Source organism: Centropristis striata, chromosome 7 (assembly GCF_030273125.1).
Source record: "Centropristis striata isolate RG_2023a ecotype Rhode Island chromosome 7, C.striata_1.0, whole genome shotgun sequence".
NCBI lineage: Eukaryota > Metazoa > Chordata > Actinopteri > Perciformes > Serranidae > Centropristis > Centropristis striata.
The window spans coordinates 21,032,929-21,051,754 of record NC_081523.1 but is presented as its reverse complement, the minus strand read 5'-3'; the positions used below and the strand labels follow the sequence as shown (position 1 = coordinate 21,051,754).

The following is an 18,826-nucleotide window of genomic DNA, read 5'->3' as shown; positions in this document are numbered from 1 at the left end:
GTTTGAGCATTAGATATCTTCTCTTTGTACTGTATTTAGCTGAAGGTAGGTTTCAACGGATTTGCTGTTCAGTCAACAGAAAGGATCAATTGAACATAATGACATTATCCCAAAAGAAAATAGAGACAGGCAAATCTGATGGCAGGATTGTTTCACTTCCAATCTTGAGAGATTTTTGGATCACGTGAGTGATTGTGCAGATGAAACACCAGTATATTCAAACTCCAGCAGCATAATCTAACCTTGAAAACATAATAGCAAAAATGAAGCTTTTTCCAATTCAGTACCCTGAAGTAGCACATACACACTGAATCTAACACTTTCAAATTCACATATGGGAAGATGTAAAACAAGTGAAAGCGAGAAAAAGAATAACGAGACGTTGATAAAAAGCAGCCCTGCCAGGCTTTACCTAAATCCTGAGGCCCTCTGGGAGTTCTGGTCAGCATCACCAGGACGACTGACCTCTCTACCTCATGCTCCTTTCCCCCTCCGACTGTAAACACCCTTCACTTTTATAATCTATCAAGCACACATCTATCAGCCAAGTGTCACATCCGCTGGAAGACCTCCACTCTATACACAAACTCAAAGTTGGAAACCTTCACAATGTCTGACAGGAGGGATCAAGTCATACATGACCCTGAGACGGAACCCCTCATTTTACCCCACTCCTCTTAAGTGTCTTGGATGCTTGAAATTGCATCTGCTTTGGGTGAAGCATTGTTTTCGACACAGTAGTGTACTTCATCACAGTGTCCTCACTGTCAGGTAACTATCTCAAAAATCTCACTTCTCAGTAATCTAGGAAAATAGTTCAAATATTAAGCTTTTTCTTTTTCTTTTCAAGAGGTTCTGCACAAGTTTTATGAGCACAGAGAGTAATAAGATTTTCTAAGACTGAGGTGCATGTACAGTAATTGTTCACTTAAACTAAAACATAAACATGCATAAAGATATTAAGTTATACACACTTAAACAATGATAATTTGTACTCACAACTACGCACTGTTTTACTGTTTAATTGCTCTTTTGTTGTAAAATGTTTCATTTTATTTTACTTTTGTAAAAAAATATAAAAATATATTTTGGGGCGTCCCGGTGGATCATTGGTAGAGTCCCTGTCCCTCGAGACTCAGGTTCAGGTCTGGCCTGCAGCCCTTTGCTGCATGCCTCTCTCTCCCCTTTCTGCTCTGTCTCTGTCACTACTGAAAATGCCTTTAAAATATCTTTAAAATAAAAAATAAAAAAGTTTTTTACTTATTTTATTTTATTACACAGTAATTTATTATTAGTATTATTATATCAAATGGTTTGATTTTTTACCACTGGGGTATCTATAGTGAAAGTGCAGTAGTTTTAGAGAATGGTGTTGAGTTTTTAAGTCTTTTTTTGACACTTTGAGCACCACAAGCTGAGTGCCAAATTGTTCCAGTATAATTGAAAGAAGGCAGCCATCCCAACAATTAATATTTCCAAATTTCTGCCATCACACCAAAACAATCTGGATTGATAAACAGCACTACAGGTAAGAGAGAAAAAATGGATTTCTCATTTGTGGGTGAACTGTGCCTTTAATTTGAAGGCTGGCTTTTTCATGTAAACATTTGCATGTTAAAATGATGAAGATATATCTTTTTTTTAATTACTGAATTGTTTTAGGGGTCCTTCCAGACTGCATAAGGTTACACAGGTTGACATAACATAAAGAAAAAGGATGTCAGATGCCTGTGAGGGTCATTGGTTTGTCATTGCATTATGCTATCCTCAGTGTGCATTTATGATATACAGCGCTGTATATTCAAAGTTTATGGATTATGCAGAGGATCAAAGGTTGTGGATTACAGTGCGGATCTACATTCATTAGCATTGGAATACTCGTATCTCATATGGAAATCTCATATGATAACAGGCGGCAGGGATTTGTGTCTTTGGCTTCCAAAGAGTTGCAATAAGGACAGTCTCCGGAGAGGCAGCAAGCTTCTTCTTCTTCTTCTTCTTCTGTGGCTGCAGCTAAATTCTGGGCAGCCCGTGAACCAGTAGGCAGCTCCTCTGTTTTTGTGTTGGCCGCTCACACCAAGCCATCTCACAGCATATGCTGCTCTCACACGCTTTAATTAACTTCATGCGCAGCGGATAAACACACACACACATACACACTTTAAAATACTGGATATGCATTTGTGTAAGGAGGCAGTCTGAAAAAAAAAGCAACTGTGAAGAAGAAGAAGACGAATAGAGAAAGAGCAAGTGGAAGGAGAAAGTGTGTGTGTGTGTGTGTGTGTGTGTGTGTGTAAATGAGCGAGACAGCTAGACTTTCTCCCTCTCCTTGTATCAATGATAGTGTTATAATGGGTCCATTAAAATAGCCCTGGTTCCTTTACCTCCTCCTCTATATTTAACTGTCCGCCGTCCCGTGGGAGCGGGAAGGTATATGCTATCATATTACACTACGCTACATTACACACATTCATTATGTGCTGAGTAGACACCCCTGGCTCCCAGGAGCACCCATAAGTGGCCATATTATTCTAAATCGCCGGTTTCACACCACAGGAGTGAGGATGGAGGAGGTGAGGGGAGGAAACGGGGAAGGTGAAGGGAAGTAGCGAAGGAGGGAGGGGAGTGGCTGACTCAGGGAAAACAGGTTTGGGACTTGGGTTTAGAGGCAAGGAGGGGACACTCAGCGGTTGGATGTGCAACCTTGAAACCACACGGTCCCTCAATGAGAAAGCCAACTGTGTTGTTTTGGTTTTTTACGCACGTTATTTTAATTCCAGACGCCTCCTAACTGGTTAACTGGAGGAAAGTGTGAATGAAGCGTTTGTTGTCCTTTTGTTCTCCGTTTTTCCGACTGTGACACACAATGGTACGAGCCAGAAAAAAACTCTCATTCATTCACTAATCATTTGCCAGTTTCTCAGCGATGGACTCTGAGAAGCTTTGTAGAAACACAACAAACATCTTCCCCACACTGCCCTCTCCCTGTTGGCCCTGCATGTGTGTGTGTGTGGTGTGTGTGCTTCCTCCTCATTACAGCCACACTAATTACACTCTCATTAATGTAATTAATATTCACTGATCCAGCTCCCACTAGTCACAACATCAAAACACAGCAGCGCAGACTGATTAACACACATACACATGTACACATTGTCCACAGATGAATACACACAGGGGCTTAATATAGAGAGATCACATGGAAAACGCACAGTCAGATCCACAAACAGGACAGAGCCCCAAAAACAGACAAAGTGCTCTATCTTTCTCTCTTTTGACCCTCCTTGCATCCCTAAAATCCTCTTATAATAAGCATGATTCAGCAATGGAGGCTGGTTTACTGTCTGGGAGAGCATGTACTAGTCTGCATAAAAAAAAAAAAGAGATCACGCTTTTATATTTTTACAAGTTTCAGAGTTGGAATCTGGACAAATCTGAATCTGATCCTCCTGTTTCAATGTCAAAACCTGATCTCTGAACACAATCATCAAAAGTTATGAAACAGGTCAGATGATTACAGCAAGTTTGAGGTTTTAGTCCCCGCTTTAGAGAAACAGACATATTTTGTGAGTAACCACTCTATGTTTAAGAGTTTTCCGTTGTAATTTTTTAAAAGGCTCCATTAGCCCAAACTTGGGAGGATTTTCTTAATCCGGAGATCAGCATTTAAATCTTCAAATGAAAATCAATAAAAAGTGATTTACAAGGTTTCAACATGATTACAGCAATGCACACACAAGCACACATGCACACGCTTAAGACCTACCGCATGGCTCTCAGTGCAATTTTGTACGCCAGTTCAGCGTCGTGAGGTAGGAGAGAGGTAAAGAGATAGCGGGCGAAGGTGTGCATGGGAACACTCTCTCTGTGGACGATCTCTCCCAGGCCAGAGTACGGACCAGCTGCTCGGAAAAAGAGAGGAAACACAAAAAAAGGGGCGGCTGTTTTTAATTATGGAACAAAGAGGTGGAGGAAAGTCACCAGTAAAACAATTATCAGTCCCATCAGGCCAATAAATGTTATGATATAGTACGGGTCTCTATGATATATGCTGTATAAAAAGATAGTGAAAGTGAATTTTTATTTTGTTGTATATTGAGTTGTGCTTTTTCTATAGCTCACTGAGGGGTGACTTCTCCCTCCCAGGCAGGAAGAGGCAAAGCCACGCAGCATTAAAACAAACTGTGACGTCAAAAACCATATGGTCGTGTGTGTGTGTGTGTGTGTGTGTGTGTGTGTGTAGACTTGCACTCTCTCCCTTCCCTCCCCCTCATCTCTTCCTGCACTTCCCCTCGTCTCTGGTGGGTTATTTTAAACCCCAACAGGCTCCTAAGCCACAGACCACATCACACAGTGGCGCGGCTGCAGCCTCCAGGGGCCCGCAGAGGCCTCGGAGCCTGGTGCTCTATTAGTAACGGAGCCAAAGGTGGGTGGTCGCGCCGGGGCCGAGGCATGGCTGGGGTTTGGGTGGAGTTTGACTGGACCGAGCCCTTCAGGATGTGCCACCTTCCCCCTCCTCCTCCTCCTCCTCCTCCCTTTCCCATAACCAAACCTCATTCTGCTCCAGCCCCAGTCCTGTAAATGTACACACTGTTGTGTGTGCACGCATGTGTGTGCTGACACAATACCCCTGGTGTTACTGTGTAAAGAGCTCATTTTGGTCTGGCTCAGGGCAGCCCGGCCTCTATTTGCACCACAAAATGAAAGGATAATAAATAGTGAGACAGAGTCCAATGTGTTTTTTCCTGTTTTAGCAAGAATGTGTAGGATCTTGGTGCGTGGGAGGGAGAGAAAAGAAAGAGAGGAGGCGTGTCTATGTGTGTCTGTGTGTGTGTAGACGCTGCTGGGAGACATAGAGGGACAATAAGGGTGAAATATCTGTCAGCTCCCTCACCTTCTAGCAGAAAGACGGCCTGTTTACGGAAGATTTTGACCAGGGAGTCGTCCAGTTCCACTTCCTGCAGCTTAGCCAATAGCTGCTCTTCATTGCGACACACCTTCTCTTGAGCATACAGCCCATCAGGCATCACCCGCTGCTGCCCTAAGCCGATCAGAGCCGTCTCCACCGCCAGCGCCACGTACGATTCACCGTCTCCTAGTAATCGCTGCACGGGCATTCGCTGGAGCTCTGCTCGGCTTACAACACTAGAGCAGTCTGTGACAAAAAAAAAGAGAAAACTGAGAGTTAGATGAGGAGAAAGCAAGCTGAAACAAAGGAAAGTGAGTGGGAATAAAGTGGTAGTCAATGTCTGTGTTATTCTCTGAGGTTTTGGACACTAGATGAGCCTGTCTCCTATGGAAAACCACTGTGTCAGTCACACAGGAAAGGTCTGAACCCAGCGACCATCCAAAATAAAGATCAACGCCTCAGGAGCATTCTTCTGTTCTCTTCTCTACCTCAGAGGAGAGGGCTATTTCTGTGAGCAGAGGAGGCAATGAGGGACAGAGCGATCGCGGAGCGTAGGAGAGGAGAATTGAAAAAACACAAGAGGAGGCATGATAAGATAAGACAAAGACACTGAAGGTGAATCTAAACTACGCTTTTTAACATATGTATGCTAATGTAAGTGGAGAAATATTGAACACCCGAAAAATATGTCTTATTATGCAACTACATAGACTTAAACTGTAGCGAACAAGGCTGGGATGGGAGGATAAATCAAGTTTTTTGACCTCCCGTATCAATCAACCCCTGTCAACAATATACAGCACTTTGAAAATTTAAATTTTAAAAACATCTGTGTCTAAATACAGATGTTTGTGAAATTTGTCTTCCATGATTATAGCCCTGTTCATTTTATAAAATGTTTTTTTGTAGCACTGTTTGGTATGTGATAATTATGTTACCATGTGTATAGTTTGTTATTATACAGCATATATATCATATAGAAATCATATAGTTACCTCTGACAAGGAGGTTATGTTTTTGGTGCGGTTTGTTTCAGGAAAACTAGTGGCCTGATTTTATGAAACTTGGTGGAAGGGTGAAGCAAGGGCCAAAGAAAAACCCATTAAACTTTAAAGAGGATCCGAATTACGGGGAGGATGCAGGAATTATTTTTCACTTTCATTGAAATTACTAGATAGGGCATTTGTTGTGCATCCATGTGGTGTTGGAATAAATTGAAAAATTAGCTCCGGACTGGGAAAATTCACATGGACGCCCCCTCAAATCGGAAAGGTGCGTGCCCTTCAAGTTCAAGTATAAAGGTACTAAGAGAGAATAGACAAACCTTACAGTATGATCCTTTTGGATTTGTGGTGGCTCAAAATCTATTGTTTCATATGCTTCTATAAAACCAGCGCTGTATTCATGTATACATTTGTTTTATTGACACTGCCAGTTACTGAAAGTCAGCAGTACCTGAGAGGTCTAAGCAGATGTTGGAACCCTCCTCTCCCCCTCGTCCCGACTCTGTCAGGGTGCTGAACAGGGTACCGATGGGGTCCAGGGGGTGTCCCACCCAGCCCTCCATGTTGGTTATGGAGGTATGGCCTTTATGGAGCAACTCTGAGACAAGACAAAGCAGATAAAGACGTAGTTAGCAAAGGGATGCTGTTATCACAATGTCAAAACGGTGTACTTTAGAACACTTTATTGTATTAATCAATGGCCTTCACTAAACAGAACAGCTGAAAAGAAAAAAAACTAAAAAAGTGAACAGTTCTACTGAAAATTAATTACTACAGCTTCCATAAACGTAAAAACAAGCTTAACAGCTGGAGGACTTGAAGAAGTTGTGCACCCTTTTATTATTTCTCCTTGATTTTACAGGGTATCTTGTGCTGTTTTTATGTATAATAGCTGAATTTGTGAGAATGGTTGAAAATGGATTAAAAAAACAAACGAATTTCACCTTTCTTGTGTCGGCGGAAGTGCTCCAGTTGCCTCTGCTGTTGCCGTCGTAATGTGTTCACCACGGCGATGGCCAGTCGGAGGGCTTCTCTTGGGTAACCGTGCGAACGCAGAGCGTCCACCCTGGCACACGCCGTTGGTACATGTTCTGAGGAAAAGACGAAGTTTTAACTCCAATATTCTTCCACTGGCTGCTATACATTCTCAAGCCAACCTTTTGTGTATAAATAACTCATCTGACACATGCGCTCACACACACCTACATACACACAGACTCACCGTGCCACAGGGGCCAGCCGCGGGTGTCAAAGAGGGAGCCCTCCTGGTTGTCATGGTAACAGTAGTTGGCATAGAGGTCACTGGCGATAATGTGCTGGAGATGTCGGTCCTGCCAGTGCAGGTCACAGGCCTCAATGGCCCGTGTGAACACAGTCCTGTGGGGGCGCATCTCTGTAGAGGAGACGAAGGAGTGAGAAGATTTTAAAGCTTGTGGTGAGAAAAAGGCACGCAAGGCCCACATGCATGGCCATTTGATTGCTTTTTGCCAGAGAATTTTAACACATATTATATGTTCACATATGTTCATTTTTGGTACATAATTACTTAAAGAGGGAGAACTTTGCAAGTGATAGGGCTACATGGAAAATGCTTCAACAGGTTGATTGTTTTTTTAATCAGGTTTAGTGAAGCAAAAGTAAAACAAAAACATGCAGAATCATGCACATGTGTGCAGTGGTGGAATGTACCTAAGTACTTAACTTAACTTTACTCATGTACTGTACGAAAGTAAAATATTTGAGGTACTTGAGTATTTCCATTTTATGTAACTTTATACTTACTTACTCCACTACATTTATCTGACAGCTTTAGCTTTAGATTTAACATGAAGCATTTAAAATGAATACGCATATTTATAACTTTAACCACATAAGAGTATATTAAGTAGTTAAAAATACCCCTACCTAAAAAAATGCTGCTTACATAAATGTAATAATAATAATCGAACAATATATTTGTCATATACTGTATATACCAATCTGAGTGGGGCCACTCTGCATAATGAGTACTTTTACTTTTCATGCTTTAAGTACATTTTGATGCCGATTATTTTTTAGTTTTACTTCAGTAAGGTTTGCATGCAGGACTTTTGCTTGTAGTGGAGTAATTCGGCAGTGTGGTATTTGTACTTTTAATAAAGTAAAAGCTCTGAATACTTCTTCCACCACTGCATGTGTGTGATAGAGGTTTCACTACTGATCTTTACAGATGCTGCATGCACTGTAGCACCTCTCACCTTGAAATACATTATTACAAAGTAAACATGTTATTGACTGACATCCACAACTTGTCAATCTCTAACCTTGGTTGCCATGGGCACCCTGAGGCAGTGAGTGGGTGAGGTTGGGCAGCTCGTTGCCGTGGTTACCGTCCTCCCAGGGGCAGACGTCCACGCTGTTCCATCTGCGCAGCTGGCGCAGCCATGATGACTTCTGCTCTGCTTTGCAGTGGGGGTTCAGTACGATGCACATCCACAGGGCACCTGGACACCCACACAAAAGGAAAAACACACACACACTTTGGTTAGCTGCCCTACTTCCCAGTGTGTGACGATGACGTCAGCAGTGACTCATACAATGCAGGTAGGTGTGTCTTTTGAGGTTTAAAAAAACCTAAATACAGTTATCATGCAAGACTGGAAGCTTGAGGCAGTTTTCAAAGATGTGCAGCATTCAAAACATTGTTTCTTTTTCTTTTAGTGCACATTTTGTATTCTGCCGCCATCTTGCACTGGAATACAAAAGTCTGTGAAAACAGAGAACTTAACTAGTCCCGAGGCAACGCTGACTGCACACACATCATTTTGGAGTAAATTGGAACAAACAGAATATGAAAAGTGGTTATGTCTCTGGGGAGGCAAGCACATTCAGGGATTTTACTCTCAAGACTGCTGGAGATATGTACACTCTGGGTGTGTGTGTGTGTGTGTGTGTGTGTGTGTGTGTGTGTGTGTGTGTGTGTGTTTGTGTGTGTGTGTAAAAGGCTGAGTTTGGGAGGAAGGACGAAGACAAGGACAGAGATGGAACATGAAGAGAGAAAAAGAAAGGTGCAGAACAGAGGGAGAGCAGAAAAAAGGGAAATAGAAAATGAAATGGGAGCGGACATGATTTGGACGAGGAGACATGGGTGAGGACAAGTGAATGAGGCTTGGCTTTGTGTCTGGAGGAGAGCAGTAGCTGCGGCTCAAAGACGAGAAAGACAAAAGAGGGGGAGAGAGGGAGAGGGAGAGGAAGAGCTGCGCCGAGAGGCAGCATTCACCACACATCAGGGGGAGTGATAAGGACTTGGGAAGAAGGGTTTGAAGTGTGGACTTCAAAGAGACCGTACACACACTTCCAAAAATACGTGGGATTGAAACAGATGAGATCACTGCGCTGTCCTCACAAAGTGCAGAACAAGACCAAAGGGAGAAAACGAACATCATCATCAACAGCAGCGGCAGCAGAAGCAGCAACATCAACGGAGACATTAGAGGAAAACAACAAAGGCGGGAGACAACACGACTGCTGTCCTGGTGACGGGCTTGTTGGTTTTGTGGCTTGCGAGGAAGTGTTTTGCTGTAGGTACAGTGTATCTGTCAAAAGAACTACACACTATATCAAACCAAATGACTGCATGGCGAGCAGCACTCTGTCACATCAACTAAATATATAATGTGAAGTGTTTCAAAACATTACGGAGGTCATAATATTTGGGGTTTTGATGAGGCGCGATGTGCTGCATTAAACGGCTTGTAATTCACAAAGACACTCTTGCTGAGCTGCCAAACCTGCGTTCACAGTGAGAGGGAGAGACTGGGCTGTCAGTGATGAGTGTGTGCGTCGAGGAGTGTGTGTCTATGTGGGCTGTCTCGGAGACAAAGGACAAATAAACAAACAGGGGGAAGAAAAATGCGCGTGTGTGCCTTTGTCTCAATGTCTGGGTTCGATCGCCCACCTTGCTAAATCTGTCCGTGCCTGTGCATACTGGGAACGAGGTGTTAGTGTGTGTGTGTGTGTGTGTGTGTGTGTGTGTGTGTGTGTAGGACAGTCATTGTGTGTGTGGTGTGTTTTTCCCCCTCACCTAGCTCGTCCCAGAGCTGTCTGTACTTGTCGGTCATGGTGGTGCCCTGCTGTCTCCACAGCGCCAGCCGAGGGTCGGCCATGAACTGTTCTGTGATCAGTGTTAACATCCTCGCTCCGTTGGAGTCACGCATCTTCAGCATCTCCCTCACCTGCAGGAGTTGAGAGGAGGAGACAGGGAGGACAGGTTACGCACACGCCCGCACACACACAAAGTTTATACAAACAGAGAGCTATGAATGCACGATGACACCAAACAGCTCTCACAACTCAGGGACAAGACATACACAACTACGTGGGACTACACACACAAAATAAATAACGTGAAGTTTATCAATGACAAAATCAAATGCCAAACAAGTCCAAGCTGTGCTTTTATGCTTGTGTATGGCCTAATTATCTTGTGTATCTTTTTAGATATTAACAGTTGCTTATTATATTTATCATCAATTCCACAGTAGGTGTATCTATTTCTTTCTTTTGTGTGTTATTTTGATCTGCATGGAAAGCTGCTGCATATAATTGTTCTTACAGGGATAAATAAAGGTATATTTAATTAAATTGATTTTAATTGAAACGTTTGCATAAACTGTTCCATACACACCTCAGATGACACTTTCTAATCATTTTTGATGAATAAATAAACTAATAAATGCTTTAAAAAGGGAGACACTGCAGGTGAATACGGTAAAATATTGTAACTAATTGATATCACCATGAAACTTTGCCAGTTAATTACTGACATTTAGACAATTATTTTTGTAGTACAAGTTGTGTTGTGTTTAAATATAGGCCTTATTTAATGCTTACTTTAGTTGAATTTAGGAGAAATCTACACATGCAAACAGACAAAAGTAGCAAAATAAACACCTCAATGTGTATGTTGGATGTTTCCCTTTTTTACTAGTCTGAAAAAAGACATGTTATGGAATCAAAATTCCTGGAAAACTCATATTGACAAGTGCATAAAAAGAAGATGCCGATCGTGTCTGGCTTTAAAAGGACCCATATTTATTTAGGGTTATAACTATTTCACAGTCACTGAATGTCTGTAGACGAATCACAGAGTCACAGTCAGTGCTCCAGACTGGGCAGTGGTCTGTTGGTACTTAGAGGGCGGTGTCTGACATTTAACTTCCATGGTCAAATCAAGTTTGCCTGTAAGTGGTACAAAATTGAGAGCATGCAACTGGGGCTACTAATGTTCGCTCAAACCAAGAGACAAAATTCCTCTTGTATGGTCCTTGTTTCTCTCAAACGTTTCAAGCACTCACTGCATATCTTGACTAGGGAAATCGATTAACATTCTGGTTTTCTAAGAGTTTCTCTTCAAAAATATTCTTCAAAATTAGAGGTCACAAAGAAAATCAATTTACTTTTATATAACACAAACAGAGCCACATTGTACTATAAGACTTTTTTTTTTTTGTATTTTGGGACTCTTTGAAACACAAATCCAGAAATATGTCCTTTTTCTAAATAAAAAAAGAGGTTAAATCCAATTTAAAAACAGATTTTAAAAAGAGTCTGCAATGCATCCACTTAGTCGTTTAATAATTTCTTTTCTTTCTCTCTGGTGCATAACCAGCGGTTGAATTTTCTCATTTTCTCTTCACTGGAAGATTTTCTGAGCCGTCCTAATTGCAACAGGGACTTGTTTATTGTAAAGTACGGTGGTCAGCATCTTCTGGCAGCAGGAAACTCAACCACTCCTGGGTGCGTGGGGATATAAAATCCAGGGAAAACGTTGTTTTTAAACTGATCTGCTCTAAAAAAGTTCTGGGTACTTTTTGGTGAAAAGCAGTAAAAAATTAAAACATCAATTCTTTACTGTACTTCATGGAAATATGCACAAAAAAATTATGATTTTATGCACACAAATTATGATTGACAACATTTTTTTTTACAAACGCACACCAAGAAAAAGCCACAGAAATAAATGCAAACACAGTAGGTGTGTGTTTATCATTTTAAGGGCAACTTGTTACATACAAGTTTGTGTACATGACTCTCAAAGTGGGTGTGTGAGTGGACAAGCATATTATATATTTATATATATATATATATGCTGTCAGTGGGTGTGTGTGCATCAAAGAGCACGAAGCCAAGAGACTTTCTAAAAGCCGGGCTGGGTGGATGATAATGGGCTTGGCTTGCAGTCTTTACACAACGCACAATATTAATGCTGGCCTAGCTCTGCCACTGTAATACTGTGCAGAGGCAACAGAGAGAACCACACATCTCTCATGTAGTCGTTTAATCGCGGGCACAAAGTAGAACATAGTGCAAGCTTCGCCTCTTTCTATACCTCTTTATGTTACACTTCCTTTCTGCAATTAGCTGGAGCTAAGAGGCAGCCTCCCTTTTAATGTATGTGCCAATATATGTAAGTTGTTTTGTCTGGGAACGCTTTGAACAGAGAAGGCCTCTTTTCATGAGGGAATAGAAGAGAAGTGCACTAAAGAGAAGGAGAAAATATTTATTAACAGGATGCAGAGGGGGGAATGGTTGTGTGTGGAGGTGAAGCTGCAGAGACGGGATGCCTGTGCCTGTGGCGGTCAGGGTCGCTATGTGTTGTATGTGTGTTGTTATGTTCTGTATGTGGACGAGTGAATGTCGCTGGCTCCTCACCTTGCTGAAAAGCAGGTTGAGTTGCTTGCCCGAGCCGTGGTATCCTCCCTGTGACAGGAAGAGCTTGACTTGCTCCTGAACCTGCTCCTCGTCTAGATGCCAGCAATTCTCGTCGTCCACACTGGCTCCTGCTGTGGGGTCCGGGGCCCCTACACGCACACACACATAGAAATATGTTAGGCCGCTGTATTCCCGGTATAGAATAGATTTATAATAATACAGGCTCATATGCAGAATATTATACAAATGCATAAAACATTTTTCAATTCGCTACACAATGAAATCCAGCTCCAACCTTGAAATTAAATTACATATTTATATACAGTTCATACACTCAGTGGCCACTTTATTAGGTACACCTATACAATCCAATACAACTTTTCTGACATAAAGTCTACTTTTATGATACCTGTGTTGAGTTTTTCGGCACTCTCATAGTAAGTGTTAATTCTAATATAATTCAGGATTGAGGTCATAGTTAGTGATGTTGTTCCGAATGCATTATGCTCAAAGGTGTGAGTGGCAAGCGTGCCCAAGCACAGTTGTTTTCATTTTGTGTGACAGGCAAACTATTTCGTCACAAGGTGATTTATTATATTAGGAATTGCAATTAAAATTGCATGCAGTTTCAAGCACTTTATTCGAAATCTAAGCACCTTTCAAGCCCTAAAAAAACACTTAAAATTCAAGCATTTGTAAGGATTTACAGCCCCTGTATGGACCCTGAACTTTAACACAAAGACCAATCATTCACCCTCAACAAGTTGAAGAAGAATTGGTCTAAATTTTAGACAATTTCTTAATTTATGCGAACTAATTAAGTGTCCTTATAAATACAAGAACACAAGCAAATACTCTTCCACTGTTCAAGGAAAAGTGGGGTTCAAAGTACAACTGAAACAACTGGCAGAACAGAAAATTAATTAGCGACTATTTTTAGTAATTTTTATAGTCATTGCTAATTTTCTTTCTTGTAACAAGAACATTTGTGTTTTTCAGGCGTTAATACACAATTTTAAGCACACCATTACATGGCAAATGGGAGCAGTTTTAGAAACAGCAAAACTGCTTGGTCATTTTTGTCACGACTCTTAAAAAATGGGCTTCAATTGCATTTTAAAATCAATATCATTAATGTGACATACTTGCATTCGTTTTACCTTCTTTCAATATTTTTTTGTTATTTGTGCTGTATGTAAGCTTGTTTTGTGGAAGCACCCTACAGCAAACCTAAATAAATAATCCTATTCGTCACAGAATATAGTAATATTGTAACATCCCTTCAAACACTTAAGTGAAACTCACACATACTGTTGTTTCAATAATTCAGCAACACATTGATTTGGTAATACCAAATCAAGAAGACATTACACTATGCCTTTTTATTAATTTCTCAGAATGTAAATGAAATAAGGACTTCAATTCTAAAAAAGCAGACAAATAAATAATTAGTCAAGTTAGATATTTTAATCCAAATGACGGATTTTAGAACTACAGGATTATTGATTGAAGAGCAACAAATCAATAGGCTGTCAAATAAAAAACATCTTCATCACGCCACTTTTGTGATGAAGACCTCTTTCTGAGCCTATTTATTTCTCTCTTCGTTCCCAGAATTGTCTTATCTGTATATTGTTTTTCCAGCTCTCACACCTCTCTCCTTTTCGTCCCTGTTTCTCAGTCTCTTCAAAATTCCTCCGAATTTTCTCCCTGTATGCTTCAATTTTAAACTTCCTTTCTTTCCCTCTTTTACCTTCTTCTTCTATCACCACATCGGATTTACAAACCAGTTTGACGATAACGAAACGCTTTTTTCATCCCTTCCACTGTTCCCTTTTGTGATGTTTACCCTTTCAGTTTCTCCCTCTTTTATTAAGGCGAGCTGCAAGTACAGTATCGATAACAAGAGATATGCACCTTTCTTTACCTCTCTGCTAACCTCTTCGTCTCTGTTTCGGTATCGTTCTCTTGCTCTCAGAGGTAAACAACGGTTCTATAGTGTTGATTAGAAGCACAGTCTCTCCTTTACTGTCTGGATCTCACTAATGAGTAACATTGATCCTGCCACACTTTACCCTCATCTCGCAGTCAATACACGCATGCATGTAGAGGCAGGAACACACAAACACTCCTGCATGATCCTAAACATGCCCACGACCTTCTCTGACACTTTCCCTTACCGTGGACCTGGTTGATCTCAGAGTTCTGCGACAGAATTTCGTCGGCCAGTTTCTGAGCCGTTGGCAACACTTCGGTGTGGTGGACTGATATCAGATACTGGACGAACTTCTGCAGCTGGTCCCTGCTCATCTGGAACAGAGTTTCTGAGATGGGCAGGTGCAGTTTGACCTGCTCAGGCTTCCGTACTCTGTAAAGTGACAGCGCCACTACATGGGCGCAGTAGAAGATGTCTTTGTTGCCGCAGGTGCATGTTACCGCCGTGATCTTGCAACGGTCGAAGCTGACGCTGACGCTGCAAACGAGCTCTGGGGTGGAGGGTGTGGCGGGGTCCGTCACTGTGCCGCTGAGATGGAAACCTGGAAAAGGGATAAAGGAAAGAGAAAGTTATTTTTCAATAAATCTCTTTTTAAAAGAGGTTTACAATTTATGTTAGAGCTACAACAATTTGTCGACTTATCGATTATCAATCAATTTTAATAGTCATTTGTCAGGCACAAATGGCAGAAAATGCTGTTTTTCCTGCTTTTCTCTGTTTCATGTCATATAAAATGTGATATCTTTGGGTTTATGACTCTCAAAACAAGACATTTAAAGACATCACTATTTTCTGACATGTTATAGACTAAACGATGAATCAGTTTATTGAATAAAATAATATCCAGATCGCTCGATAATGAAAATATTCATTAGCTGCAGCCTTCCTTCTGTCATCTCCTCCTTTTGTCATTACTTTAGGGCTGAAATTAATAGTAGTTTAACTGAAAACAACTACAATGATTGAAACAATTCTAATGATTGGTTAATAATTGATACCATTTCTAAAGCAATAATGCAAAAATGTCACCGGTTCCAGCTTCTCAGATGTCTTTTTTTGTCTTAAATAAATATCTGTGTACTTGTAAAAGGCTCATGGGACATTTTGTAGAACAAGCTCAGACTAATTGATGAAGCAAATAATCACTAGTTGCAGCCCTCCACGACTTAATTCCTTTGTTTGACTAATGTAGTAATAAAATAATACAGCCATTTTTTAGGTTGCAAGTTTCGATTGCTACTACAAGATCAGAGGTTTAATCAGTCATCACAACAACTACACAGGACATCACTCATCTGTCGTCCCCATACAGAGCCAACCACTGGAGATTGAAGATCTATTAAATGAGAATTGGGTGACTTGATCAAGTCACTGAATGTGCCCTTCTAGTAAATGACATTAAAAATAAATAAATAAATAGAGAATGACACAGACTGAGTCGGACACTATAAAGGCCCCATGTTCTCTTATCATGAGAGCACGATCAGGACCAGCTGCAAATCGCTGAGCCTGACAGAAATCTACATGCAGGAGCTCAGATCGGGGGATCCACTGCGAGAGGAATTGAGAAAGAGATGTGGAAGTGAGCAGTGAGCGCTGCTGTTACAGTATGAATTATACAGCCTCTTGTTTGAATATAATGTTTGATCTTATCCTGACTGCGCTATCCGGAGGCGCGGCTAGTCATTATGCGAGGATGAATATGAATGAGCAGGGCGGGGTCCCCGGCAGTGGCCTAAAACACACACTGATGAGCATATGAAAGAGACACACATGTACGCACACACTGAGCCGCCGCGTGAGATCATGCATTTATTAATAATGGGAGTGGTTAGGAGAGACGGAGAGTAGCTTATGAATGCATTTATGTGCACAGGAGAGATCTCTGAAATGCATGTGTGGACCAGGCAAAGACATACATCTCTTAAATACGTTTATCAAAGGGCTGAGCGCACGCATGGCTGTGATATCAAGCATGTATTAACGCAGATATCAAAGCGGTTTCTGGGCCGCTATATTAAGTAGGAAGGGAGGGGCGGGGGTTGAATATTTCATAGGATGGAAATGGGGTGCAGGCACAAGGAAGATGCACAGAGGTCAGGTCAAAGCTCTGATGGTTAAGGGCTGGCACTGCGAATGCAGGTGAAGAAGAATATAAGGAAGTAAACGGGGTCACAACCCTTGCCTCTAATGTTGGCTATTCCCTCAGGGTGGATATAAAAATAAAACAAGCTGGTTACAGAGGCCTTATACATCTCTGCAGTCTCCCTAAAGCAGTTTGTAAAAAAAAAAGACACAGTCAGGAAACTCTTTTAAACAGCCTCTACACGAGTGAGACCGCGGCCTCGTACAATTTTATCAATTCAAAAAGCTCCATTAGCGCGGATGTTGCAATCGGGCAAAATTTGCAAGAGCATCAAAACAGAAATAGCAATGTTTTGTTATCGTATTGTAGAACTAAGAAGTGTTGGCTGCAAATATCCAACAGTGCAGAACCGCAGAACATTGCCATGGAGATACGCTTTTCCATTCCGAAAGCCAGCTGGCAGAGGAAGTACATGTTCGTTAACAATATCCACAGAAGAGGGGTGTGGATCGAATATGGCAGCCACTTGCATCTGCAGTGATCAAAGCTGTATATGTCTACAGCTGTGAGAGAGAGAGAGAGATGGAGAGAGAGAGAGACTTACTGAGTCACTCTTAAACGAGACAAAAAGGTTTACATGGTGCAGCTGGTTGTAGAAAGGAGACCTAACTTATTTAGCTGTGTAGCAACATACAAATGAGCAATGGCCTTTAATACTTGCTGATGCATTTAGTGTGTGTGAGTGTGTGTGTGTGTGTGTGTGTGACACAAGCTTATGTTTCAAAAGTGGCCCCTGGTCCAGAGAGGGGAGAGAAAAAGAGAACATCAAAAACATGTGGGGCTGAGAGAGCTCAAAGAAAAATCAACCTCTGACACACACACACACACACATACACACACACACACACAACACAACACAACACACACACACACACACACACACACACACACACACACACACACACACACGACTATCGTAAAAGCAGCTGCAGTTTATTTTTCAAATGTTTTCTTTTTCCCCATAGGGAAAATTAACGGGGATACTTTTTTCAAATTCAAAACACATGGAGTATAAAAAAATACATAGTGATAAAAGAGTTATCCTTGTTCGAAAAGTCTGCCGTGTTCCCCTTTTGCTTTAATGGACATTCTCACTCTCCACTTCCAAGCCCTTTTCATGCCGCCCTCCCCTCCCTCCATCCACATTCCCACAGCTCTTTCTCTCTCACTCTCTGACAGATGGGTAGGTAATGAGTTTCGCCTTTCGCCGTCCAATCGTCTGGGCACCAAAAACTGCCCCCCCACGCCAAAAATGCCCTTTTAATTTAGCCAAGCACTGAGTACAGGGCTATTACTGTTTAGGTACACACATTCACGCACACACGCACGCACGCACACACCTCCCATGACTCCTGGTTGGGTGGGTATGAAACCTTCAATGTCTCATGTGCTAGCTATTAAAGAGCCTGGTTTCCCCCCTCACCCAGTCCACCAAGCTCCCCTCCCCGAGTGGTGCTCAGGGCTCTTTTCTGTGCATGTTCAAGAGGCCAGGGTTGGCTTTCAAAGTAACCATGGCGGCCATTTTTAGAACAAGGCCTCTGTGAGGTTGCCCTAGAAACCCCTTGTGACCGCCCTGGTGAAATCACACTTGGCCCGAGGAGCCGTGCATGGCAGCGGGAACAGTGTGTGAAAGAGTGAGCGAGAATTAGTGTATGTATATATATGTTGAGATCCCACAAAGGCCTGCAGACCACCCACACTTTTTGGGGGACCCACATCAAAGCATTCCCTCATACAGCTCTTCGTTCTATCTTTCTCTCTGGTTTTGAACTTGTGAAAGTGCCGATAAGCCAGCATGCGCTCTCTTGACCAGCTAGGACCACTTCTGTCTATTCAACAACCAGGGGCCCCAGAAATACCGGACTCCTGCTCTTATTTCAGGGAGGAAATGCCCAGACTAAGACCTGCAACTCCTTCAACGTATATATCTGCTGTGATGGAAGAATGCCGCCCTTTATACGCTCCCTATAAAACAGGATTTAGCTTCCCACATGAAGGCAAGCGGCGGGTATCGGGGGCCGGGTCTGAAAGGTTTGCTTGCCTAAGCACAAAAGTGCTCAGTGTTCCAAAATCACTGG

The 18,826-nt window shown here is 41.9% G+C and overlaps 1 protein-coding gene across 1 annotated transcript in view; it reads right to left on the bottom strand.

Moving 5' to 3' along the window:
• The window catches only part of LOC131975012 (zinc finger SWIM domain-containing protein 6-like), a 50,259-nt gene that overhangs the window by 8,966 nt on the left and 22,467 nt on the right, over positions 1-18,826 (bottom strand). The window contains exons 2-10 of the mRNA XM_059337535.1: positions 14,787-15,143; positions 12,607-12,755; positions 9,977-10,127; positions 8,217-8,396; positions 7,136-7,306; positions 6,858-7,004; positions 6,365-6,511; positions 4,895-5,155; positions 3,767-3,902 (exon numbers count right to left, since the gene is read on the bottom strand). Coding sequence (XP_059193518.1) covers positions 3,767-3,902; positions 4,895-5,155; positions 6,365-6,511; positions 6,858-7,004; positions 7,136-7,306; positions 8,217-8,396; positions 9,977-10,127; positions 12,607-12,755; positions 14,787-15,143 — 1,699 coding nt within the window. The remainder of the gene's footprint in view (positions 1-3,766; positions 3,903-4,894; positions 5,156-6,364; positions 6,512-6,857; positions 7,005-7,135; positions 7,307-8,216; positions 8,397-9,976; positions 10,128-12,606; positions 12,756-14,786; positions 15,144-18,826) is intronic.